Genomic DNA, 24,400 nt, shown 5'->3' with positions numbered 1-24,400 from the left:
GGTCGGACGGCTCCAGCACACGCTGCCCTGGCTGGGCTGCAACGAAAAGTGGGGAGCAAATAGCCTACTACTGCTGCCAGCTAATGAAGTGACCCCCTTGAGCTTGGGCGGAAGCTCCCGGCAGATCTCTCGCCCTCCAATCCCCGTGTGCCACGCCTGAACCAAACCCCCGTTGCTGGCAGCCCCGTCTGCACATGTAACTAACAGGGGCTGCCCCTGACGGAAACACACTAAACTGGACTGGCTCCCTGGGAAGGGAGTTGGGTCTAGTAGTTAGAGCAGGGTGGGGCTAGAAGCCAGGACTCCTGGGTTCTGTTCCAAAGCCTCTCTGCCTTGGGGTTCTAGTTTCGTCCTCAACCACCAGCTCCTGAGACTCTAATACACATGCCTGGGCCCTGGTCTCAGCTGGGGTCTCGGATAGCAGTAATTCACGGGGGAGAACGTGCAGCCCTGGCACAGCAGCTGCCTATGCAGCGACTTCAAGCACTGCAAAAGGAAGGGCAGAATCATGGTTCTGCTCCCACTTTACAGATGGGGAAACTGAGGCCCATTGGGCAGTGACACAAAGCAAGGAATGGAGCCCAGGGGTCCTCGGTCCCCTATTCCTGAAGGCCCGCTATTGTATTAAAATGAGGATGGGCTGGGTTTTTTTCTTTAGTGCCCATTAGACTCAAAGGCCGGGAACACACTAGGGAGAAGAGCACTCTGTGCTAAAGATGCAATCACCCAAGGCCCAGCTGACTGGAGATCCCATCGCAATGATGCTTGGCTCTTCTGAGGAATCAGAAGCACAATTGGTGCTATTTAGCACGGGGGACAGCCCTGACCGCTAGGGGACAGCACCCCCTACTGAACCCCTTGCCCTATCCCTGCAGCCTAGCACAGCACCCCCCTCACACCACATCGGGGCCTGGTGGGTTAGAACATGTGAGCTGGGAGCCAGAACTCCTGGGTTCTCCCCCTGCTCTGGGGTGGAGTTAGTGTTGAGCGCAGGGGGGCTGGAAGCCAGGACTCCTGGGTTCTTTTACCAGTTCTGGCAGGAGAGGGGTGTCTAGTGGTTAGAGAAGGGGGGCTGGGAGCCAGGACTCCTGGGTTCTATTTTGAAGGCTGCTCCCCACTTTTCCTCTTGTCAGCTGGTTCCCTGCCTCCCAGGGCACCTTTGGACCCAGGTGCTTGCTAATCCCGGCCACGATCAGGGAGTGCCAGCGCAGGTGTGTTTGCACCCGGCCCGCTCAAAGAAGGGATGCGGGGGAGGGAACTGGACAGGGAGTTCTGGGGGGTGGCATGCCGTGCCCGAACTGGACGGGAAAGGGGAGGCTGGTGCTGGAGGCTGGATGAGGAGCGGGGGCCCTAGCTGCTCCAGGGGGGGATGCCATGCCTGGAGACCTGGGTTCATTTCCCACCCCTCTGTCTTTGGTCCTGTAAAGACTGGGGCATGGATGGAGCAATTTAGGTGCCGGCATGGGGAATAAACACAAAGGGAGGGAGAACAGACTGCCGGGGTGCTGTGCTGGAGGGACCAGGGCGGGCGCCTCACTGGGGGACCCTACACCTGAATGAGGCAGCGGAGAGGTAACATGATTTACCCAAAATCACACCCCAAAACTCTGCTGGAGAATAGAACCAGGAGTCCTGGTTCCCAGCCTCCACTCGAACCACTAGACACCTCCTCCCTGAGCCGGGGATAGAACCCAGGAATCCTAGGTCCCACGCCCCCCTGCTCTAACCATTAGACCCCACTCCCCTCCCTGAGCCAGGGATAGAACCCAGGAATCCTAGGTCCCACCTGCTCTAACCATTAGACCCCACTCCCCGCCCAGAGCTGGGGATAGAACCCAGGCATCCTGGCTTCCAGCCCTGATTTTGCAGTTTTGTTGCAGCATCCAAGGAGTTAACTGAGGTCCAGGAGGAGGGCGGGGCGATGGATTGAGGCTATAAAGGGCCACCCCCACACAGCCTGGAGCTGCTTCCTCAGCAGGTCCTTTGCCTTTGCTTTGTGGTGTGCTCCTAGGGGGACCCCCTGGAGGCGATGGCAGGTGAGACACAGAGAGCTGGGCCCAGGATGCCTGGGTTCTTTCCCTGGCTGTGGGAGGGGAGTGGGGTCTAGTGGTTAGAGGGGGAGGGCTGCCCCGCCCCTCCTTCAGGTTTCCATTGCTACCTGCAGCCCTAACTGGTGATGGGAATTTCTCTCCCACTTTGGAGCAGGGGCCCATCTACCCTGGTGTCCCGGCTGCACTCCTGACATCCCACCTCCCTGCACAACACACATTGTTCGGTGGGAGAGTCCCCCTGGTGGCTGGTGAAGGGGAAAGTCCTCCCAGCTGGTGCCCTTGGAGCCCCCCCAACAGCTGTTTCTCTCTCCAGTGGTTGCCGGAGAGGGGCCGGTTCCCGGCTCGGAGCTGGCCCTCAAGGGGGATGTGCTGGGGCTGCTGCTGAGCCACCCGGGGGGCATCCCCCTGCGGGATTTCGGGAGGCTCTTCCGCCAGCACCACAGCCGGCGCCTGGATCTGTCCCGGCACGGCTACCGCTCGCTGCGGCACCTGCTGGGTGACATGAAGGAGCTGGTGGTCCTGGACGAGGAGGGCGAGGAACCGCGGGTTCGGTGCTGGCACCCGGCCTGCGCCCCACAGCTGGGGCCTGAGCCTCCCAAGAGACCCCTCCGGCCCCGCCGGGTCCACAAGGCGGTGCCACCCAAACAGCGGCAGCTGGAGGCTCCTAAAACAGGTATGGTCATGGGGGTGGAGGGACCGCTCTCTACTGGGGGAACGGGAATTGCATGCAGTGGCTGTGTGTTATTTATAGCCCTTCCCTTTGCCTGGGGTAGAGTGTGCTACAGGCACCGTCTACACTAAGGGGTGCAACAGTGATTGTTCAGGGCAGAGCTATGCCAGGACTCCTGGGTTCCATCCCCAGCTCTGGTAGGGGACTTGGGGTCACGTTATCAGAACAGCTCTGTTCCCAGTTCTGCGCTTGCCTACAGATTGTGAAGTTTAACTGGAGCTCTGGCTTTGATGCCCTCTGACTGGGGGACAAAGTCCATCTGTGAGAATGCAGTTGCCTCTGGGGTGTAGCGTGTTAGCTGGCTATAATGAGGAAAACCATGTGGTCCTGCCTCTGCTTTGGAGGCAGTGGAAATCAATTATATGGCACACGAGGGTTCCCTGAGTGACTGACAGGCATCCTGTGAACAGGCCTGGCACAGAAACGTCTGCAAAGGGGACGCAGGAAAACCCCTCCACGGGGAATCTCCACCCTCCATGCAGATGCCGGGTCCAGACAGCCACTGTGCCCTGGTGGGAAATCAAACGCTGCCCTCCCCCTGGGTTGGCATTGAACCTGGCTCCCCTGATTTAGTGATGGAGCTGAAAGACCCGGGCTTGTGATACAGGGGCCATCTGTCCCTGGGGGGCCACCGACGGCTGCTCGGCCGATGGGGGTCAGGCTCCCTGCAAACGGTGCCATCGGGAGGGGCCGCGTGCCGCGCTCCTGCGTCCCCCAGGGACGGCGAAGTTCAGTGTCTCACAGGGCGTCTCTTCTCCCCTCTCCTTCCAGCTCCCAGGCTGTGGAACTCCTGCCACCACTTGGCTGCACCGATCGCCGCTTCCCCGGGCCACCCGCCGGCCAGATCCGCCCCCGGGCACCGTGCCCGAGCCGTCTCCCTGAGCCACTTCCCCGGCTCCCGCCTTCCTGTGGCCGTCCCCCGGCAGCCGCCCTTGCTGACCTTCGCCAACCAGCCGCTGGGCCTGGTGGCCTACGGGGGGGCTGCCCCGAACAGTTCTGCGCCGGCCCCCAGCCGGCTGCCCCGCCCGGCCAGCCCCCGGCTGGACCCGGCCGCGCGCTCTGAGCTGGAGCAAAAAGTGGCCCGAGTCCTGCGGGGCTACCCGGGGGGCATTTCCCTCTTCCACTTCCGCCAGGTCTACAGCGCTGCCTACTGCGACCTCTTCCCCCTGGACAGCTCGGCCTCGGTGAAGGAGCAGCTGGCGGCCATGCCCGGGGCCGTGAGGGTGGAGGGCTGGGGGGTGCAGACGCTGCTCTTCCCGGTCTGCCCTCAGGAGCCCCCCGGCGCCGGCGAGGAGACAGGTACGTGTGAGGAGGGGGAGAAGGGCCAGGCTGGGTCACTGCTGGGGGTGCCGTGCTGCAGAGAGCTGGTTGGGGGGGCTTGACTGGGGGGTGGTGCTGTGCTGTGGGGAGTTGGGGTGGGGGGCGGCTCAGCAGGAGGGCGCTCTCCCCCTTCTAAGCTTCACAATCACTGAGCCCATTTCCCTTCTCTCCTGTCTGTCTAGGTCTCCCCCCATCTTTGCCGGAGGCAGCATCCCCTCTCGCCAGCCCTGCCGTGGTGCTGGCGGCCCCAGCTGGGGTCTGTCCATCTCCTGCCATCCCTGCCAGCCCCCTGGAGGCTCAGGAGGGGGGCACTGGTGTCCCAGAGGCCTCCCCTGCTCCTGCAGGCCCAGACCGGCCCCCTGTTCCTTGCAGCCCTCCCCCAGGGCATGGGGTGGCAGCAGAAGCCCCAGCTGAGCTCCCCACTGCCTCAGCTGCCCCCTGCTCCCCAATGACCGGATTAGAGCACGAAACCATGGCACCAATCACTGTGGAGACTGTCGCCCTGGAGGCCGTTACCGTGGCACAGCACCAGCAGCTGCTGTACCCATCTGAGCTGGTGGCCGAGCTGCCCCTGCCACCGGATCTGGCATCTTCTGCACTCCCGTCCTGCATGGGCTCCCCTTCTGCCTCGACCCCACCTCTGAGCCTGCACTACGAGGTTGGCACGGATGCCATCCTCTACAGCCTTAACTCTGCCCCCAGCTCTCCAAGCTGTCCCAGCCCAGAACCATCCTTTCCCCCAACTTTGCCAGCACCCACGTCTGGTGACCAGTCCCCCATGGCCCTGGTCTCCCCTGCGCCGGCCTGGTCCCCCATCCAAGGCATCTCTGGCGCCGCAGATTCCCCCACGGTGAGAACCCCCTTTAGGCCTTTGCCTCTGAGTGAAGCCAGTTTTGCAGCCCCCTACAAACAGCGGGAGGACGGGGGGGCACCATGGGCGGCCATCAAGCCAAAGCCCCGCCTGCCCCCTGTCTCCCCATCCCGTCCCCCGCCTATGGGGAGTAAGGGGAAGCCGCCCAAGCGCAAGAAGGACTGTGTCCTTCTGTGAGGCGGGCGGTGGGAGCTGATGGTGTGTGTGAAATGGGCGTGGGGGGGGTGTGTGAAATGGGCTAGGTCAGGATGGGTAAGAGGGGATTGTGGAGCCAGTGCAGGTGGGAAATGCTTCTCTCCTGCTAGGGGAGAGGGAGCCGCGTTCCCACGTCGCCAGCTGTGCGTGGGTCTGGAGGTGCCCCCCAGGGCATGGGAAAAGGGGGCAGGTGTCGCTATGGGGTTGGGCGGAGCCTTCCTGGAGGGCAGGAGAGGTTGGTTTGAAATTAGGGAGAAGGCCCCATATCCCCCTGGCCTGGGACTGGATTGACCCCACTGCCCCCGAGTGGTGGGGGGCACCCAGCCTCCCCGTAGCGCTGGCTGAGCAGGGGGTGGATTTGCTAACAGGGAGTAGGCAGAAAAATGTACTCCTTCCTTTCAAGCTGGGGTCTGTCTGGGATTCAGCCAGCGGGGGGTGGGGGGAGGCTGAGAATCTAGAACCCACCCCATTTTAGTGGGGACTGGGGGTGGAGCTAGGACACTCTCCATTTTGGTGAGGTCCGGTGGCTCGACAACCCACCCCCTCTTGGTGGAGGTTGGGATGGATCCAGCACATACTCCTGCATTGTGTGAGATCTGCAACCTTCTCCACCTGCTGGCAACCTGAGTCTAGAACCCACTTGATTTGACAAGGGAATTTAAAACCTGTTCCACTTGAGAAGGGCTATCTAGAACCAGCTCCATTCTGGTGTCTGGGAAGCTGGAACACCCTCCATTGGGCTAGCACATGGTGGAATCTAGAACCCACTCCGCTTTGAATCTAGAACCCACCCCATTATGTTGAGGCCTGAGGAATGTAGAACCCGTTCTGGTGAGGGAATCTACAACATGGTTCATTTCGTTGGCGGCTAAGGAATCTGCAACCCACTCCATTATGTGGGGATCTAGGCCCCACCCTGTTTTGGGGGGGGGGGGGCATGGGAGGGGGCAGTGAAAATCTAGCACACGCCCAGTGTTATGTGGGGTTGGCTGGACAGGGTCTGATGCGCCTTCAGAGCCATAGAGTTGCCCTGAGAAAAGGAAAAACTTTACTAAAATATTTATTTCTCCACTCCTCCGGGGGAATCTTGTCTCATAATTTATTTTACGAATCTCCAACTGTTCTCCCAATAAAATTTGCTTCCTGAATGATCTGCTCCTGGGTGACATTTTTTCTCATCACGGCAGGTGTTAGAAATAACCAAACAGGTTGTCCCGGGGGGTGGGTTGGGGAGACGGCTTCTTTTATTGCCTGCTTGTTCCACCTCCACGCCGGGAGTGAGCGACGAGGGGTTACTTTACAATTCTTTTATTTATAACCGTCTGTAAACGTATACACTTCCAGCAACTCCCCATAGACCATGAAATCTATAAAATGAATATTAACTACATGATGAATACAATTATACCTGCCCCTGTTTGTTGTTTACAGGATTACCATACAGAGGGCAGGCACATCTCCTCAAAACCTATTAATTTTACCCTAATATTCTTTGAAGTAAAGGCATGCCAGGGAGAGAAGGAAGATCAGGCTTTCCTCCCACCAAGGGCCTTGTGCAGGAGTGGTGATAAACTTATCCCCTGTGCAGATGGCCAGGAAGGGAGGAAAAGAAGAGAGATAACAAACTCGAAATAGAATTCACACCAATTAACGAACAAGGTTTGCCCGTGCCTTGACTCCGTTCCCTGTAGCTTAGGCCTGACCATTTATCCAGCTTTTAACTCTTTACTTTCCTACAGAAGGGAAATCACCTCTTAAAGGTTCTAGAGCAGAGGCCCTTGCCTTGCAGAACCTAGAACCCAACAAAGCAAAGTCACCACTGGAGGTTCCTTCACATCATCCACTTGGGTAGCGTGTGCTGCACGAGGACAGCCAGGTTGGCTTGGCGCTGAGTTCCCTCTAGCACATTCTCCAACTACGAGAGACGCCGGCTGCTTCAGAGCCAACTGGTGGCAGCGGTGGGATTGTCCTCCATCACTCCTGCTCTAAGGTGACGTCTACACAGCAAGCAGCTGCAAGTCTCTCAGCCTGGGTCCTCAAACCTCCCCCTGCCCCGAAGACTCAGGCCCCAACATCTACACCGCTCCATCTAGTGCTGTAGCATGAGCCCGGTCTGCTGCTTGCCGTGTTGACGCACCCGAATAGAGCTGGGTGAAAATCTTCATTCAAATCCTTTAGCTGAGAAATGCAGATTGGGGCGCTCTGAAATGCTTTGCGTCTGCGCGTTGATTTTTGAGGCTTATTTTAGTGGAAGAAGAAAAATCGGGCAAACGAATGGCTGTGATTTGAAATGGTTTCGTTTTGAGAGTCCCTTCCGTTGCAGTTAGAAAAGGACAGGAAGGTCAGAACTGGAACAAAATGTTTTGTTGCTGGTTAAATGAAATGTTTAGTTTGACCCTAAACCAAGGGTCATTTTTTTTCTTTTTCATGCATCAAATTTTTTTCTCAGCAGACGGGGGGCCAGGGAATTTATGCTATGATGGAAGAACCCTACTGGAGCAGGGCCTGGGCTTAGGGGATCTAAACAAGTGTTTTCAACCTATGGTGTGTGGACTCCTAGGTGTTACCTGTCAGTTCTGTGTTCTTGGGGAACCCGGGCGCAAAACCCCTACTCTCTCTGACTCACCAGAAACCAAAAGCAATGAAAAGGCAGCGGGAGACACACCTGAACCCCTCCAAACAAGGGTGATAGGGTTGAGGCAACTCCCCTAGCCTCATCGACAGCAAAGATGTAAAAAGGCAGCATCTCAATTAGCACATCCACTGGAGAACAGAAGCAAAGATGGAACAAGAATTAGCATACCGAAGGGAGAACCGACCTCCATGGCAGGAACCGCACTGAACTCTGGGACTGGCAAAGCAGGGACGCACTGCATGATGGGAGATCTCTGCTCCTGCTATAAATGAACCCCCACCTGCACACACCCAGCTCTGCGGTTATCAGACCATTCCAGTTATTGATCTCCAAAGCACTGATTCTGCCTGGTCGCACTGTGAGCTCCCTGGAAGGGACACGGCCCAGAGCCAGCAACGATCAGCTCCTAACGTCCCGCATAAAGGAAACCACTCTGGTGTCCCCCTTGAGTCATCGTCTACCCATAAACAAACCTGGTGTTCTCCCTCGAACCCTTGTTTCTTCCCTACAAAAACCCTCCAAGTTCAAACTTCTGTTCTGCAGCCTGGGTCCAAATGCTGCAGCAGCTCCACGGGGACGTCACCTTTTCCTGACTGCTCGTGTTGGGGGCTTTGCCTGTCTCAAGCGCTCCGGACCCTACGCTGAACAGCCTGTCTGCTGGGAACCTTTGAGCTGCACGGGGTGGGGAGACGTCCCCCCCCCTTACCCCAACACTCTCTCTCTCAGTCCTGGTATAACTTTCTACTTTTGTAATCAAAGCTGGGCTGATTTCTCCAATAGCCCAATGTTCAGTGTGTAGTGTTGGAAGTGTGTGATTGTGTTTCTCTCCTTGGATGGTATCACTATTAGGATCATAAGTTTTATACACCTGGCAATAAACTAACTCTTATAATCATGCTGGGTGCCCGTCTCTCTCTCTCCAAACTGCATTTACTCCTTTGTGTTCTGGGCTTCCCTGTCTTGCTCTGCAGCCACGCTTCTCTTACCTCAGCCAAAGATCCCTGGAGTGCCCCAAAATCCTATGGGGCTTGGTCAGCAAGGGGGTTGCTACTAGAACAATTGTAGAGTGGTGCGGGGCAGCTGAGAAGCGCTGCTCTGCCTAGGCGGCGGAGTCCAGGGGCATATGAGGGTGGCAGCTGAAAGTGCTGTTTGGACCCAGCCTGCTCAGAAGTGCGCTCTGCTCTGGTGTGGTGCAAAGGGGCATATAAGGGTGTCACCCAGCCTGCTGAGTGCAGGGACATATCGGGACAGCTGAGAGTGCTGATACCCAGTGCGGCTGAGACCAGGCTTAATCTGGAACGTGTGTGTGTCTCTGGGGGTGGGGGGTTATTTGAATCTGGGGCTGGAGGAACCCAGCCCTGAAAAACTTCAGGTCCTGCAGGATAACTCCCTTGGGATGGGACTTGTAGCTGTATGAACACACACGTAACACAAGCAGTACGTTAGTAGAATCACACCCCCCCTTCCAGGAAAGTAACCCTAATAAATGAGCACACCCCAAGGTAACAGGCAAATCTGCTACCACAGGAGATCCCCGTGGTTTCCCAGAGGGTCCGTACCTCCGTTTGAAATTTTTAGGGGTACACAAATGAGAAAAGGTGGGAAATCACTGCCCTGGAACACAGCAGGGCAAAGGCACCTCAGGAGGCACCTGACCCAAAATAAAATGTTCTTATCTTTCTGAGCCGCCAGGGAACTAACCCCCCCACCCCCAATTGTTGTCCCAGCTCTAATCAGAAATGGGTGTAAGATCCAGCTGGGGAGGTTTCTTATTCGATCTGTTTGAAATGGCGGGGGGAAGGGGCGGTTCCCTGGGCCGTGCAGACCCGTCCTTTCAGCCTGAAGTCCACATTTTCAAAAGGAAAATGAAAAAAGAAAAGAAAAGATGATTTTGGAAATCTCCCTGCGCTCTCATTTTGCCTGTAATTAATATCTAGGGACCTGCCCGGTCTGTTACACACACAGCGGGGCTGGAACACTTTTTATGGGGTGTTTGCTGTTACTGCGTCAGGCAGGGGGTGCGGTAACCCCTCCAGTGCCGCCATTACTGTGTGCATAGGGCCGGAGCGCTGCTCTCCAACTGCAAAGCAAGGAAGGAAAAAAAACAACCCATTTGCACCGAAGGAGCAGCTGAGACGGCCCCGCGGGGTTGTAGCTGCGAAGGGAAGGGTTGGGGACGGGGATGAAATTTCCGGGTTACCAAAGCGGGAGCATCTGTCCCAAATTTCAGAGGCTGAAGGACCGTGGCCGGCTGCGCCAGCCCCCTACGCCTGTCGTCGCCCTTCAGAGCTGCTGTTCTGGGAACCCCCCAAATCCCCCCTCAGCCACCCCCAAGATCCTGCTCAAAGGACCCCTGCCAAGGAGGCTAACACTGTTCTCTTTGGCCCGCTACGCCTCTTTCAGGGGAGCCGACCACATGCTCCCTGACCCCCAAATACCTGATTCCTCCTCCCTGAATGATCCCCCCCACAGGAGGCCTCTAAACCACCCCCTCAGTGATCTCCCCAAAATGCCCCTTCACATCTTCACTGCCCCACAGTGGCTCCCTCCCCCAAAGTGCTCCAGTCCCTCCCCTGCCCAATGTCTGGAAAATAAAGGGGGCCTGGAACTCCCAGAGGGCACAGGGGATTGGCTTGGAGCACCAGCCAATGGCAAGGCCTGCTCCTCAGGTCCTGCCTTCAGTGACCAGAGGGTGTCCCCTGATTGGCTCCCTTGGGCCACACCCCATAAGGGACTAAGGTATAAAAGGGGCTGACCTGTTAGTTTGTGCCTCCTGGTTTTGGTTTTTGTTCTTATAGTGTCTTTTTTGGGGGGGGATCCTCTCCGAAGGGAGCTAGGACTCCTGGGTTCTCTCCTTGACTCTAGGAGGGCAGTGGGGGCTGGTGGGTTAGAAGCTGGGGGTGGCTGGGAACCAGGGCTCCTGGGTTCTGTCTCTGGCTCGAGAGATCTCCCTTCACAGGTGGGCTGGCGAAGATCCTGGCTGGGCCCCATGGAGCCCTGGCTGGAGGTGGTGGTGGTGTCTGATGGTTCCCCCAAGTTGGGCTTGGGGAAGAAGCTGTTGGCTGAGGAGGGGTGCCCCCCTCCTAAGAAGAGACCTTGCCGCCCCCAACCTCGGACAGAGGCCCCCAAGGAATTGAAGCCCCTGAAGCCAGCTGGTACGGCCAGGGGCAGTGCATGCCTTGGTTCCCCTGCTGGGAGGGGAGTGGGGGGGCTGGGATGGAGGTGGTTTGGGGGTGAAAGGAGGGGATGGAGGATTTGGGGAGTGAAGGGGGCTGGAGGGTTTTGGTAGGCCTGGAGGAAGCAATAGGGGGTGGGGGGAGCCATGGGGCCTGGTGTATCCGTGGCTCTGATCTCTGGCTGTCTGTCCCAGCTGTCACGGGCCCTCTGCCCAGCCGTCTGTCTGGCCTGGGTGGCTGTATGCTGCATCTTCCCTATGGGGTTGTGGGGGAGAGCATGGGCAGGCCCCCCAGCTCCTATCCCCTGCCCCTGGGCTCTTCCTGTCTCTCCCCCTGGTTGGTTTCATGACCCATGGGGCTCTGTCCTCTCCTCCCTTCAGGTGGGGATCCCCCCGCGCCAAGCTCCGCTCCCGGGTACCCCTGCTCTGCGCCCCCTGGCGACTGGGCCACCGACTGCTGGGACCCGGTTCACGAGTGGCCCAAGGAACGGGCTGGGCCAAGAAGTGAGCAGAGGCTACCTCTGGGGTTAGAGTGATGGGGTGAGGGGAAGGGGGTCAGGACTCTGGGGTTCTATCTCCTGCTCTGGGTGGGGAGTGGGGTCTAGTGGTTAGGTGCACACAGGTTATATCACAGCCTTGATTTCTCTCCCCCACCCCGGTGTCTTTCACTCACTCACCCACCCCAGGCCCTGTTGCTGCTTTATCTCTGCTCTGTGTCAGTGATTTATTTTTTCGGTAGATTCTGTTCTCTTCCCTCCCCCTCCCCCCCTTTCTAGAGTTGCCAAACAAATCTTCACCAGCCCTGGGGGCCCCCCCGAGTCCGGCCCCACGCAGCAACCCGGCGCAGCCAGCCCGACGCTCCGCTCCCGTGTCCTCTGGGTCCCGCCGTCCTGCAGGAGGGGACCTGGCGCGCCAGCGGCCCCCGAAACCTGCACAGTCGAAAAGACCGAAATCGGGGGGAAACGAAGGTGGGTGAAGTGCAGAGATGGGAGCCAGACAGGAGTCCAGGGGATGCTGGGAGCCAGGACTCCTGGGCTCAATCCCTGACTCTGGGAGGGGAGTAGGGTCTCGTGAGTGGGGCTGGGAGCCAGGACTCCTGGGTTGTACCCCCAGCTCTGGGAGGGGAGTGGGGTCTAGTGGTTAGAGGGTGGCGTGGGTGCTAGGACTCCTGGGTTCTCTCCCCGGCTCTGGGGTGTGACTTGACTCCTAACTCCAAGCTCTGGGCTCTGTGTCGGTCGGCGCCAGGTGCTGCGGCCATCGCCCTGCTCGTGCGGGGCGTCCTGTCGGCGTTTCCCTCCGGCCTGCGGCTGGCGAAGCTGCTGGAGATCATGAAGCGTCGGCATGGGGTCACAGTGGAGACGCTGAGCCAGGCTGCCGGTGCCGCGGACGTCCTGAAGTTCATGGCCCAGGTGCCCGGCCTGCGGCTGCGCACCCCTAAGAGAGGCCTCCAGTGCCTTATCCAGCTTCAGACAGGTAGGGCTGGTGGGTTCCCATCCTCCCATGGGAATTTCCCCCTCCAGGGGGTTTGTCCCGCCCTGCTTCCCTTCAAACAGCTCCAAAAGCTACAGCCCCTCCTGCCAGGAAATATTCCCCTGGTTGGGAATTACCTGCGTTGTAGCCACTGTGATGTCTTTTCTCGTGGCCCAGTGGAGGCCACTCTGCCTGGTAGCCCTGGATGCTCGGACAAGAATACATCTTATGCAGCGTGCTCAGATCCGCCTTCCTGAGTGTGCCCAGAGCCTGCGCCTGGTGCTACGGAGGCGGGGAGGGGAGATGCCCTGAAGTTAAGACACTGTGCGTCTTATGCTCAGCTGCTCCGCCCCCTCTCAGAGCCGTTTGTTCCGGCTCCCGGCAAACGCAGGCAGGTGGCAGCTGCGCCTCTCTCGGGTTTTTGAGGAGTTCGTTGCCACCCTGGGGGCGAGAGGCTTTGTTTTGAGGCACGCTGAGACCCTGCACATCGAGCGGGACGCTTGATGGGCAGGTGGGGGTGGTGAGTGGGTGCCCCCAGGCTGTATCGCAGCCTTGATTCCCTCCCCACACCCCCTGTGTCTGACTCATCCACCCTGCTGCCCGGTTGTTGCTTTATCTCTGGTCTGGGATTTATTTTTTTGCTGTAGATTCTGTTCCTTCCCCCGCCCCCCCTCTAGAATTGACAAATGAATCCGCAGCAGCCCCAAAGCCTCCCCCCAGTCCGGCCCCACACAGCAGCCTGTCACAGCCAGCCCAGCGCCCGGCTCCAGTGTCTGCTTGCTGCTGCTGCTGTCCGGAAACAGGGGACCTGGAACTCCAGCAGCCAGAGAAGCCGGCTCCGTTGAAGAGATCGAAATCCACGGGAAACAGAGGTGATTAAAGCACAGAGATGGGAGCCAGGAGGCCTGGGCTCCCTCCCTGGTGCTGGGAGGGGAGTGGTGTCTAGTGGGTAGAGCGGGGGGGAGGCTGGGATCCAGGACTCCTGGGTTCTGTCCCCGGTTCTGGGAAGGGAGCGGGGTCCAGTGGTTAGAGCAGAACTGCTGGGTTCTGGAATTTTGAGCGGGGTCCAATCTCCGGGGCTCCGTGTGTCTCCGTCCTTCTGATCCTTCGGCGCGTCTGTCCCCAGATGCCGCCGGCACACTCGCCCCATTGCTGCAGCAAGTCCTGCGCCCCTTCCCCATGGGCTTGGGGCTGCCCAGGCTCCTGGACACCGTGTGGCGGGACCACGGCCTGGACCTGTTGGCGCTGAGCCACGAAGCAGAGGATGGCAATGTGCTGAGGCTGCTGGGGCAGGTGCCCGGGATCCAGCTCCACCAGCCGTCAGGACACAGCAAGGGCACGGTGATCCTTCCCACAGGTGGGTGGGGTGGGGTGGATCTTTGCCCCTCTCCCTTCCACACTGAGTCTGTGTCGCCTGCTCTCTGGGGACATCCTACGGCCTGTGTTACACGTGATGTCAGACGGGGCCCCCACATGGGGGGAAGCGTACACTTTACCAGGGCCTGGGGACCTGGCCCAGGCTGCAGTCCCCATTACCACGAGGAAAACACTTTTCATGGCTCATAAAATTGTATGCATGGGACCAGGGATTGTGGGGGGGTGTGAGAGGGGCCCCGTGTTACAAGTTTGTCCTGGGCCTGAAAAAATTATGCTTGGGCCCTGATGTCTGATCAGATTATCACAGTGGTGCCGTCAGGCCTTGGAATCTGACTCTGGCGCACCCCCCACCCCCGCCCCCCGCGGTTGGGTGTGAAGCTGGTTGGCTTTTTTTCATCAAAAGGGTTTTTGACCCAAAACCCCCCACCCCATTTTTGTCAAAATTGAAAGGTTTAGGAAAAGGCTTTGGGGGGGGGGGAGAAAAACCTTCTTGCCCTTTTTGGAATAGACTACTTTGATTCCCCTTCCCCCCCCCCCCCCCCCAAAAAAAAAAAAAAAAAAGCTTCATGGGTTTTCTGTAGGTTCTTTTTAAAAAGGGAAGTTCCCTTTTACAAAACTCTTCTGATTGTCTCAAAGTGTTTGACCTGAAAAGAGTCTAAAATACTTTGTTCCAATAAAAATCCAAACACGTCAGTTTCCACTTTTGTCCCTCTCTTAAAACATTTTTTGCATATTTGGAAAAAAGTGTTTTTGGGAGGAAATGGTGAAAGGTTCATGTCACAACAGCTGACGCTTCAAAAATGTGCAATTTCCTGTAACTTCCTTGGGCTATGTGTGTGTTCAACCCCTGCTTGTGACCCAGCTGGGGCAGGAGGGGTGACCAGGGCAGATGAAAGGAGGGACACTTGTACCAGAGCTCTGGGCCCCCCAGATTGCCTGTAATTGGGGTGAAATGGGAGGGGGTAGGGCCTCAGCAAATGATGGTCAAGGGCCCCACACTTCTCTCAACGAGCCTACAGTGTGTCAGGGGGTGGAAGCCCCAAGCATGATCCAAACTGAGCCCTCTGCCAGCTGAGGTGTGTGTGTGTCTGCTGCCGGCAGCAGTAGTAGGTTGTTACCCTGTGGAAAGTACACACTGGTTCTGGAGCTTATAAAACAGCAAGAGCCCAGAAGTGCTCAGTCGGGGTGGGAGGATGTTGAAGGGGTCTGTGGCCCAATTTTTGGGGGTCCCACCCCCCCACCTGAGCCCACCCCCCATTTTTCTTCCTGCAGCCATGAAACCCCCCTCCTGCTGACCTGCCTCCCTGGGGAATACTGCCCTTGAACTGGCTGTGAGGCTACAGAAGGCATCTGAGGGAGCGCAGGGGGACCAAGAGGAGTGGCGGCGTGAGTCCCATGCAAAGGCGAGGGCCGCTGGGTCCTGACCCCATCCCTCTGTGCCAGAGCCATGGGGCCTGGGGGGGGGGGGCAGCTTTGCCCTGCAAGAGATCTGGCCTGCAGCAGCTCCCGCTTTGCATGGCGGCAGGCGACCCTGCCCCTGCTGTGGGGCGCTGGCAGCTGACACCATTGTGTGTGGGGGGGCCCCCTTCCTAGTGATTGTCCAGCAACCCTGGCTCTGCTGGATTTGCAAAGGAGGCTCTGCCCTGGGGGTGTGTGTGGTGTGTGTGGCCTGTGGAGGTAACAGCTGTGCAGGGGCACAGTGCTGTTACAGCCCTCGGATCTGTCTGTCCGTCCTGGGAGTTCTCCCCTTAATTAGTAGCCTATTAAACCGGACCCTGCCTGCCTTACAGCCGTGTTCTCTGTTCACCCCCCTTCAGCTGGCATGGGTCAATGTCACATCCCCCTGGGTCAATTGCACTGCCCCTCACCCCACTGTGCTCAGCCCCACATGGGCAATGGGGGGGGGCCTACTGGCCCCCCACTCGTCTCCTCCCACCTACAATGGGCAGATATGCCCCCCCTGAGCTATGGCTTGTCTTCTGTGGGGTGCTCAGTCCCAGCCTCAGTGCTGTGGGGGGCAGAAGACCCCATGCCCAGGGCAGGTCCCCCAGGGTAGCAGTCAACTCAGGCTCTCTGCAGACCCTGGCAGCGCTCAGTCACTTTTTTCTTCCTTTCTCCCAAGCCCCACAGGCCAGTAGCTGCTTTGTTAATTGAAGGGGGTGATCCACCAAAGATCCCCTGACTCCGGGAGCTGGGGCTCCCCTGTCCAACCCCCTGCAGCCGGGTCCCAGACCAGCAGGGGAAGGGCGAACATTGCAAGGGAACACACCCCCTCTTTGAATGGGAGACACATGTTGGGGTGTTTGCACCTTGACAAGGGATGATCATTATGTACAATCTGGTAACAGAACCCCGGTGTCCAGTCCCTCCCCCCACCCACTAGACCCAATTCCCCTCCCAGAGGTGAGGGGCACCTGCAGGAGTCCTGGCTCCCAGAGCCCCCACCCACTCTAACCTGCTACACCCCCCCCCCCTTCAGTGTACATCCGCTCGCTCACGCAGCCTTTAGCGCGTGCTCCCATTAAAATGAGCGTGGGCCCCGTTGACGGGGATCTGGGGCCCAGTTCATCCAGACCGACTGCGTAAGATCACCGCTGGCGTAGGCCCAGTTCAGCCCCGTATTCCCACCAGCGCTGGCTGGAAAAGCCCAGCGGATGCCAGCGCCTGGGCCCCCGTCTTCCAAACACGTTCTCAAGAAGCGGGAGAAAGACTCGCCCCTCTCCTTCCAGTTTAACCCAGTCATACTCCGGCCCCCCTCCCCAGAGCGCCAAGGCCAGTAAGCCCCTGGGGTGTGGAAGGAAATCTTTGTACCCCCAGTTTAACCAGTCCACGCCAGTAGCTCCAGCAGAGCCGCTTGGTTGGGTTCCCAGCGGCGGCCCAGCCCTGTTCTCTGTGGGGTGCTGACCTGGCCCCGTGTCCCAGTCACTCCAGTGCAATCATTACTCTCCTGCCCCCAGGGCTGCCAATCACCAAGCTGGGAGGTGGTGGGGGGGGGGGGGAGTAATTGTCTTGCAGATCCCCTTCCCATCAAGGCCCACCAGTGCAGCCCAGTAACACCAGTACAGAGGCTCCCAGGGCCTGGCTGACTCCAGTGACTTCTCAGCTGCAGCTGTTCCAACAGTTAACACCTGAGCTGGAAATAAAGCCGAGTGGTTCCAGTTTCGCCCACAAGCAGGCCCCAGTTCTTCCGAGGAAGCCTCTCTCCAGAGTCCAGGGGATGCCAGCAGCAGTTCCTCCCAGTAACACCAGTATAACAGCTTGTATAACAGGGAGACGCCGCCCTTCCGATTCCAGTTGAACCCCACAGCAGGCACTGGTTTCTCCCAGTAACACCAGTATAAGTCCTTCCCACTCACCAGTTGGATCCAGTGTAACCCACTGGCCTGCCCCACCGGGGACAGCATGGGGGGATGGGGGAGGTCGCTTGCCCCCCGGTCAGTAGTGGCGGGGCCGGCTGTAGCCGTGGGGGACCCCCCAGGGCCGAGGCAGGGCTGGGGGCCCATGGTAGAGCTGGCCCTGCAGCCGGCCCAGGCCTCCGTACCCAGGCGCCGGGGTCTTGTATGCGGGGGACAGGTAGATGAGGGGCAGGCGGGGGTCCTCGCTGGCGGGGGGCGCACCCCTCCGCCTCATCAGTGCCCGGGCGGGCGTGTCCTGAGAGCCCCACTTGGGCTTGCCCTGGGGGGGAGAAATGGGGGGCAGCCCCCCCAGGAGAGTTAGTGCCACTCAGCTGCACCCCAGAATCTCCTATTTCCCCTCCAGCACCTTGTGCCCCCAACATCTCTCCTCTGCCCCCCAGCCCAGCACCATGTACCCCAACATCTCCCCTGAGCACCCCCCACCGCAGGACCTCCTGGCAGCACCCCAGTGCCCCCCAGCACCCTCTTTCCTCCCCCCTCCAGAGCCTCTCTGACCCCCCAGAGCCTCTGAGCCCCAACATCTGCCCCCTGCCATGCCCCCCAGGGCCTCCCTAGCCATCTCCCAACCCCAGCCCCTTCCAGCAGCTCCCCTGCCCCACCCCACCCTCCTTCTACCCTCCGACATCTCCCCCCACAGCACCCCCAAGGGCCCTCCTGCCCCTCCAGTGCCCCATCATCCCCCCCCCCAATCTGCATCATTTCCCCAGGGGTGTCAAGGCCTGGGGGAAAGGCTCTGCACCCCCCCATGCCCCACAGCTTGCCTGGGGCACTGGGGAAGGGCAGAGGCGGGCACTGCACCTAGGTCAATATTGACCCATGGCGGGGAGAATGTGGTGCCAAGGCGGGGCCCAGGGTGCAGCCAGGACCAGAGCCGCAGGGGATGCCAGGCCACCATCAGCCCTGCCCGGGTCATGTGGGGGGGGCAACCTCCAGCCCTAGCCCCCTGGATCTGCCCCCATCCCGTACACAGGCCCCCCCCATTTCCCCAGCCCTGCCCCCGTCCTGAGATAGCCAGCCCCCCAGCCCTATCCCTTGCTCCCTGGTGCCACCCGCTCACCTTCGCCTCCTCCCCTGGCTCGGTGCCGTCCGGGCCAGTGCTGGAGCCGGAGAGCTGGGAGAGGCGGCTCAGGTCCCAGAGGGACTTGCTGGGTCTCTGCGCCGCGATGCCCGCCAGCCGGGCCGGCTGCCCGCCCCGGTGGACGTCGCTTAGGGCGCTGTGGCCCTCGGGGCCCAGGCGGCGGGGTGGGGCGGGCGGCTCGTCGGCCGCCGTGGCCCAGATGGCCCGCACCAACTCCCACTCCCCAGCCCGGCTCTTGGCCACGGGCTGGGGGGCCACGGAGCGGCGCTCGGCCACCCGGTGGGCACCCTTGGACAGCTGCAGCCCGCCCAGGACGCTGAGGTAGGGGGCAGGCTGGCCGTTGGCGCGGCCGTCCCGGGGTGGGGCCGGCGGGGCGGGCGGGAGGTCCCGGGCGGGCGCCAGCGGGCGGGAGGCAGCGTAGAGGGTCCGGAACTCGCGGTCAAAGGCCCCGGCGATCTCGCCCGTCAGCAGCGTCACCAGCTGGCGGCTCAGCCGGGCGTCGCTCCATGTGAAACTGGGGAGGGGGGGCAGGAGGAGAGTGGGGTGCAGGGGGATAGTGGGGGGGCAGGGGTGCATGGGGGAGGGGAACGAGGAGAGGGGTGTAGAAGGGAAGCGAGGTGGGAGGGGTGCCGCAGGGAGGGTGAGAGGAAAGTGGGGGGAGGAAGGGGGAGTGGGGATAGCAGGGTGCGGGGGGGGGGCAAGAGGGTCGCGAAGTGCAGGGGTGGAGGTAGTGGGGCGCAGGGGCAAGGGGGGAGGGGCAAGAGGGTAGCAGGGTGCAGGGGGAGGGGAGACAAAGAGATGAGAAAAATTAAATGTTTTGAAAGACCCACATTGGAAAATAAAACCCTGGAAAATGGGGGGGGGAACCCCCAAATGCTCCTTCATGGGAGTGGGAACAGCAACATTGCCCCCCGATGCACCCCCCGACTCCCAGCACTGGGATGCGACCGCCTCTGGGGTGGAGGATGGGTATAGGGGGGACCCCTCGCCCGGCGTTGGGGTGCGGCAGCCCCTTACCTCATTGGCATCGCTCGGCGTTTAGGCAGGAGGGTGGCAGCATCCAGCATCCATGGGCTGGGGGGGCACTTAGGGAGGCAGGACGCATGGGGCCCGAGTGGGCCCAGACGCCGGGGTTTGGGGGCCCCGATGCTGGGTCGGATGCCTGTTGTGCTGACGCAAAGACGGGCCTCCCCAGACGCCTGGATTCCATTTGCCATCCCCACTGCTCCCCCCATGACTCTGCATGCACCCCCCAGACGCCTAGGTCCCATTTGCCAGCCTCTATGATTCTGTATACACCACCGGACGCCTGGGTCCTTTTCCCAGTTCCCCACTGCCCCCCACATTCATTCCACCCCACTGATGCCTCATCCAGATCCCTCCCAAAGCCTCTGGGGCCACAGAGAACCACGCCAGCCATCACCCTGTGCCAGGGCTTTATTCCTCGAATGCCTCGTCCCCCCGGCCGTCACAGCGCCCCCAGCAGGACGGCCGCGCCCAGCGCCAGCTGCAGACCCAGGCCGGGTCCCCGTGGGCGGGAGCTGGCCCGGTTGCACAGGTTGCCTTTGCAGCACTGGGTGACCAGGCTGTAGGTCACCCCCATGTGGGTAACGGGGTGCTCCTTGCCACAGCGGATGGCCCGGGTGCAGCCTTTGGTCTGGATGAGGGAGACTCCCAGGGCGGCACCGCGCCCCACGAAGCAGTCCTCGTCTGCGGCGCAGCTCATGCGGGTGCTGGGGCAGTGCCGGGAGGAGGTCACCTCGCAGAAGAAGCATTCCTTCGGGCTGGCGCCGGGCAGCGCCAGCAGGAGGGCCAGCGCCAGCAGGGGCGGCATGAGGGCAGTGGAGGTGGGTGGGGGATCACGCAGATGCGGACAGCGGAACCGGAGTCTGGGCTGCTCCGGGGACGGCAGAACCAGGTCCTGGCCCTCCTGATCCAGCGACTTCAGAACCGGAATCTGGATCCGGGCTGCTCCGGGGACGGCAGAACCAGGTCCCGGCCCTCCTGATCCAGCGACTTCAGAACCAGGGTCTGGATCCGGGCTGCTCCGGGGACGGCAGAACCAGGTCCCGGCCCTCCTGATCCAGCGACTTCAGAACCAGGGTCTGGATCTGGGCTGCTCCGGGGACGGCAGAACCAGGTCCTGGCCCTCCTGATCCAGCGACTTCAGAACTGGAGTCTGGATCCTGGCTGCTCCGGGGACGGCAGAACCAGGTCCCGGCCCTCCTGATCCAGCGACTTCCCGGAATCTGGATCCGGGCTGCTCCGGGGACGGCAGAACCAGGTCCCGGCCCTCCTGATCCAGCGACTTCAGAACCAGGGTCTGGATCCGGGCTGCTCCGGGGACGGCAGAACCAGGTCCTGGCCCTCCTGATCCAGCGACTTCAGAACTGGAGTCTGGATCCTGGCTGCTCCGGGGACGGCAGAACCAGGTCCCGGCCCTCCTGATCCAGCGACTTCAGAACCGGAATCTGGATCCGGGCTGCTCCGGGGACGGCAGAACCAGGTCCCGGCCCTCCTGATCCAGCAACTTCAGAACCAGGGTCTGGATCCGGGCTGCTCCGGGGACGGCAGAACCAGGTCCCGGCCCTCCTGATCCAGCGACTTCAGAACCAGGGTCTGGATCCGGGCTGCTCCGGGGACGGCAGAACCAGGTCCCGGCCCTCCTGATCCAGCGACTTCAGAACCAGGGTCTGGATCTGGGCCGCTCCAGGGGTTTCAGTACCAGGGCTAGATCTGGATCTCCTGGCTCCAGAGACTTCGGAGCCAGGGTAGCAGCTGGATCTAAAGCACTCTCATCCAGTCGCTCCAGAACCAGGTGTGAGCCACGAGGACTCGGCGCATTCAGAACCAGGGTCTGGAGGATGGATCCGGATTCTTCGCTCCCGTTCGCTCTGGGTTCCTGGCCGTGGCCGCCGCAGAGAGCTGAGTGCTGCCGCAAGCCCCCACCCAGACTGAGTAGCCCAGCCGTGATGACCTCACAATAAGGCTGCAAGATTCTCATTGGCCCATTCCAGCCAGAGTCTGGTGATGTCACAGTGAGTGATGTCGTCACAGTGATGTCACAGTGAGTGATGTCACCATGAGGTCTGGCGCCCAGGGGAGCCCATGGACAGGAACCATAAAGTCATCAGCTAAAGAGGGAGTCCAGCGGTTGTGGGGGCTGGGAGCCAGGACTCCTGGGTTCTATCCCCCATTGTGGGATCTAGGAGTCAGGTCCTTTCCCCACTCTGCCCCAGATTCCCCATCTGTAGTGTGGGGGTGCAGACCCCATCCCACCAGGGGGCTCACCAGGGGGCACTCCCCAGTCAAATAGCAGGAGTCCCCCTCCGCCAGCCCCCAGGCTGCCCCACACCTGGGCACGCACAGCCACGCACTCCAGCACTGCTTAACCCTAGCGCTTCTCTCACCATGGCACCCTCCACTCATGAACCAAGTGCGGTGCGTTCTCAGCCTCACTGCCAAGCCGGACGGGTCTGTCCCCATCACACAAACCCGCCCCATTGCCGAGACCAAGGCCCGCCCCCCCGAGACGTGGCCCCTGTGGGGTGGGACAAGACAGGAGACACTGAAGGAAAACCCAGATGTGCTGCAGGGAGCGGGGCAGGGGCTCAGCCGGGGATGCTCTCCCTGATACCACTCCTCACCTGTAGCTCCCCGTTATCACCATCTCCCCATCGACCAGCAAGAACTTCTCCTTCAGGCTCCCGGTGACCTGTTTGCGCTGTCGGCTCCAGAAGGTGCAGCCCGCAATGACCCGCACCCGCAGGTTCTGGGGGGGGGGGGGGGGGAGGATGCATAAAATCAGGGACTGGGTCCAAAGCAACATCCGGGGGGATCCCCACCCAAATCCACCCAAAGCCAGGCAGGTTTGGATCCCTGAGCATAGCCAGATGCCCCCGAGCTCTGTAACCCAGCCACGAGTCACGCCCCCCCGGCTTTTCTCCCCTCGCATTCCCTGCCCTGCTGGGGGGGCCCAACAGGGGCGCTCTCCCCCATGTCCAGGGCTGGTGCCAATGCCCCCGTGAGGCACTAGGGGGCGCTGTGCTGCAGGGGGGGCACGGCAGGCCCAGCACCCCAAAGCGAGGCCTCACCTCCATGTAGCGCACGTTGAGGCAGACGCCCTCGGCCATGCTGAGAAAGGCGGCCAGGTGCTGCTCCCCCAGGATCAGGTACACGGGGACCCCCCGCCTCATGCCAGCCTCGTGCAGATCCAGCAGGATGTCGGGGTCCGTGAAGACGTCCATCACCACGGCAACCACCTGGGAAACACCCCACAAGGAGTAGCAGACGTCACCTCTAGGGGGCGCCGGCTCCCATCCGGCCCCAGGGCCGGGAGTGGCTGACTCAGGGAGGTGGGGACTGAGCAGAGCAGGTTGGGCACCCAGCACTCAGTATCATTCCTCCGGGGCTCCCAGTAATGCATATAACTCCTAGACCCCACATCCCCCCCAGAGCCAGGGAGAGAACCCAGGCATCCTGGCTCCCAGCCTCCCCTGCTCTAACCACTAGACCCCACTCCCCTCCCAGAACTAGGGAGAGAACCCAGGCGTCCTGGCTCCCCATACCTTAGTGGCCTGCTGAATTTTGCTGCGCACCAGCTCCTTGACCTTGGGGGCCCCGTCCCCCGGCGGGTGGGTGTAGACCTCCGCGCGGGTGATGCCCTTCCAGCTGCCGTCCTGGGGCCAGCCCAGCTCCAGTTCTGGGAGGGGCTCGTCCGAACACCCGGGCCAGTAGCTCAGGCTGAGTTCGTCAGCATCCCCGTCCCGCTCCCCCGACGGCTCTGGGACATCCCGGGCTGCCTCGGCCAGGCACCGGAGCTCGTCGTCAGATAGGAAGGGGCGCAGCCCATCCTGCGCCAGGCGCTGCGCGTAGGCTGTGTGCCCTCCGGCCAGCAGGGCCTCCAGAGCCAGGCGCTGCCCCTCCGAGTAGAAAAATTCAGGGCTGGATTCGGTCACTGGGGTGCCAGGGGGGGCATCCTCCAAGCAGGCCAGCTGGGAGGCTGCCATGGGCCCCGTGGTGAGTGGGGCTGGGGCTGGAGGGCACACCCCCCCCACACACACAATCAGATACAGACACAACAGCAACACCTACCCAACACACCCCACTCTCAGCCAACCTCCCTGCCCTCCTGGTCAGACTGTCCTTTCCGTGAGCCGGGCGGTGCCTCGATACAGTCACGGAGATCGGGGCCCTGTCACGCTGGGCGGTTCCCAGACTCAGTCACCATGATCGGGGCTCCGTCGTGCCAGGTGCTGCCCAGACACAGAGCTCACAGTCTGTCCATCCTGTCGCCTCTCCAAACCGCGGTTCCTTTATCCCCGTTGGGCTTCCCGCAAGCCCCCATGGCCAGAGGTACAGTCCTAGGAGGTAGCGCCATCTCCAGGGAAACACCCCCACGCCAGGGGCAGGGAAATCTCTGTCCTGGGGCACATCACAGGTGGAACGTACCCCTGGTTGGCCCAGGGGGCAGAAGGCAGGCTGGGCTGGGAGCAGCGGCACAGTCTCAGACTGGAGAAACCTGGCTTCAAGGACCTCTTGCGTGAGTCAGGCAATCACCCCGTGCCTCAGTTTCCCCATCTCTACCACAGGGGTGAGGTGCCCACATGCCACAGTGATGGGGGCCGGCTGAGGATCTAAACCAGATCTAAACTTTAGACAGGATTGCAGCTGGCACACAGAGCCCCTCCTGGGCCGGTCGGTGGCTGGGATCGCCCCAGGGACCCAGCCCTTGGCAATCGGGTTCCTGCCGCTGGGGGGGGGGCGCCGCTGGTCGAGGGCCCTAGAGGGAGGGAGACAAGGCCTCAGGGCAGGATCCCAGTTTTGGGGAAGTGAGACACGCCCCCCACCCCGCGGCTCTGTTCCCAGCAGAGCGCCGCAGCGGAAGCCCCGATAAGATTAGGTTCAAGGGGTGTGTTTGTGGTTCCCCGCCTCCAACTCTGTTAGTTATAGGGCTCTGTGCTTGACAGGATGTGTGGTGCAATGGTTAGAGCTGGCGGGTGCTGGGAGCCAGGACGCAGTCACAGACCATGGAGTCTCCCCTTCCCTCCTGCAGGCTCCCTAAAAGGAACAAGCTGATCAC

General features: G+C 60.8%; 4 protein-coding genes across 6 annotated transcripts; 2 read left to right on the top strand and 2 right to left on the bottom strand.

Moving 5' to 3' along the window:
- Positions 1–1,966: 1,966 nt before the first annotated feature.
- Positions 1,967–6,315, top strand: LOC137143111 (resuscitation-promoting factor RpfA-like). The gene is made up of 4 exons (XM_067532722.1): positions 1,967–2,036; positions 2,365–2,724; positions 3,553–4,080; positions 4,284–6,315. The coding sequence occupies exons 1-4, from the start codon at positions 2,030–2,032 to the stop codon at positions 5,147–5,149; spliced, it is 1,761 nt and encodes a 586-aa protein (XP_067388823.1). The 5' UTR covers positions 1,967–2,029; the 3' UTR covers positions 5,150–6,315.
- Positions 6,316–10,589: 4,274 nt separating this feature from the next.
- Positions 10,590–15,443, top strand: LOC137143113 (uncharacterized). 3 transcript variants are annotated; one of them, XM_067532725.1, is made up of 7 exons: positions 10,590–10,957; positions 11,359–11,481; positions 11,754–11,945; positions 12,223–12,450; positions 13,125–13,319; positions 13,574–13,804; positions 15,097–15,443. In XM_067532725.1, exons 1-7 carry the CDS (start codon positions 10,792–10,794, stop codon positions 15,117–15,119), a joined length of 1,158 nt encoding a protein of 385 aa, XP_067388826.1. In that variant the 5' UTR covers positions 10,590–10,791; the 3' UTR covers positions 15,120–15,443. The 3 variants fall into 3 exon arrangements, with proteins under 3 accessions (XP_067388826.1, XP_067388825.1, XP_067388827.1); XM_067532724.1 differs by having other exon boundaries at positions 13,095–13,319; XM_067532726.1 differs by lacking the exon at positions 11,359–11,481 and having other exon boundaries at positions 13,095–13,319.
- Positions 15,444–17,259: 1,816 nt separating this feature from the next.
- On the bottom strand, positions 17,260–23,396 carry FAM83E (family with sequence similarity 83 member E). The gene is made up of 5 exons (XM_067532723.1): positions 22,887–23,396; positions 22,413–22,580; positions 21,966–22,090; positions 18,298–18,832; positions 17,260–17,499 (listed from the first exon to the last, which is right to left on the bottom strand). The coding sequence occupies exons 1-5, from the start codon at positions 23,325–23,327 to the stop codon at positions 17,260–17,262; spliced, it is 1,509 nt and encodes a 502-aa protein (XP_067388824.1). The 5' UTR covers positions 23,328–23,396.
- SPACA4 (sperm acrosome associated 4) lies at positions 19,754–20,392 on the bottom strand. Its single transcript, XM_067532741.1, has one exon. The coding sequence runs from the start codon at positions 20,150–20,152 to the stop codon at positions 19,787–19,789; it is 366 nt and encodes a 121-aa protein (XP_067388842.1). The 5' UTR covers positions 20,153–20,392; the 3' UTR covers positions 19,754–19,786.
- Positions 23,397–24,400: the final 1,004 nt, after the last annotated feature.

The sequence above is a fragment of the Emydura macquarii genome, unplaced genomic scaffold (genome assembly GCF_026122565.2).
Source record: "Emydura macquarii macquarii isolate MOO-44397 ecotype Brisbane River unplaced genomic scaffold, CSIRO-AGI_Emac_v2 contig_3296, whole genome shotgun sequence".
Taxonomy (NCBI): Eukaryota; Metazoa; Chordata; order Testudines; family Chelidae; genus Emydura; species Emydura macquarii.
This window is presented reverse-complemented; position numbering and strand designations above follow the sequence as displayed.

Excerpts from the sequence above, each read along its gene's own strand:
- LOC137143111 (XM_067532722.1), top strand. Across the intron at positions 2,725-3,552 it reads GCTGGAGGCTCCTAAAACAG|CTCCCAGGCTGTGGAACTCC; the intron begins GTATGGTCATGG and ends CTCTCCTTCCAG. Across the intron at positions 4,081-4,283 it reads CGGCGCCGGCGAGGAGACAG|GTCTCCCCCCATCTTTGCCG; the intron begins GTACGTGTGAGG and ends CTGTCTGTCTAG.
- LOC137143113 (XM_067532724.1), top strand. The coding sequence starts at position 10,792 with ATGGAGCCCTGGCTGGAGGTGGTGGTGGTGTCTGATGGTTCCCCCAAG. Across the intron at positions 11,482-11,753 it reads GGAACGGGCTGGGCCAAGAA|AGTTGCCAAACAAATCTTCA; the intron begins GTGAGCAGAGGC and ends CCCCCTTTCTAG. Across the intron at positions 11,946-12,222 it reads GAAATCGGGGGGAAACGAAG|GTGCTGCGGCCATCGCCCTG; the intron begins GTGGGTGAAGTG and ends GGTCGGCGCCAG.
- SPACA4 (XM_067532741.1), bottom strand. The coding sequence starts at position 20,152 with ATGCCGCCCCTGCTGGCGCTGGCCCTCCTGCTGGCGCTGCCCGGCGCC.
- FAM83E (XM_067532723.1), bottom strand. The coding sequence starts at position 23,327 with ATGGCAGCCTCCCAGCTGGCCTGCTTGGAGGATGCCCCCCCTGGCACC. Across the intron at positions 22,581-22,886 it reads AAATTCAGCAGGCCACTAAG|GTGGTTGCCGTGGTGATGGA; the intron begins GTATGGGGAGCC and ends GGTGTTTCCCAG. Across the intron at positions 22,091-22,412 it reads TCAACGTGCGCTACATGGAG|AACCTGCGGGTGCGGGTCAT; the intron begins GTGAGGCCTCGC and ends CCCCCCCCCCAG.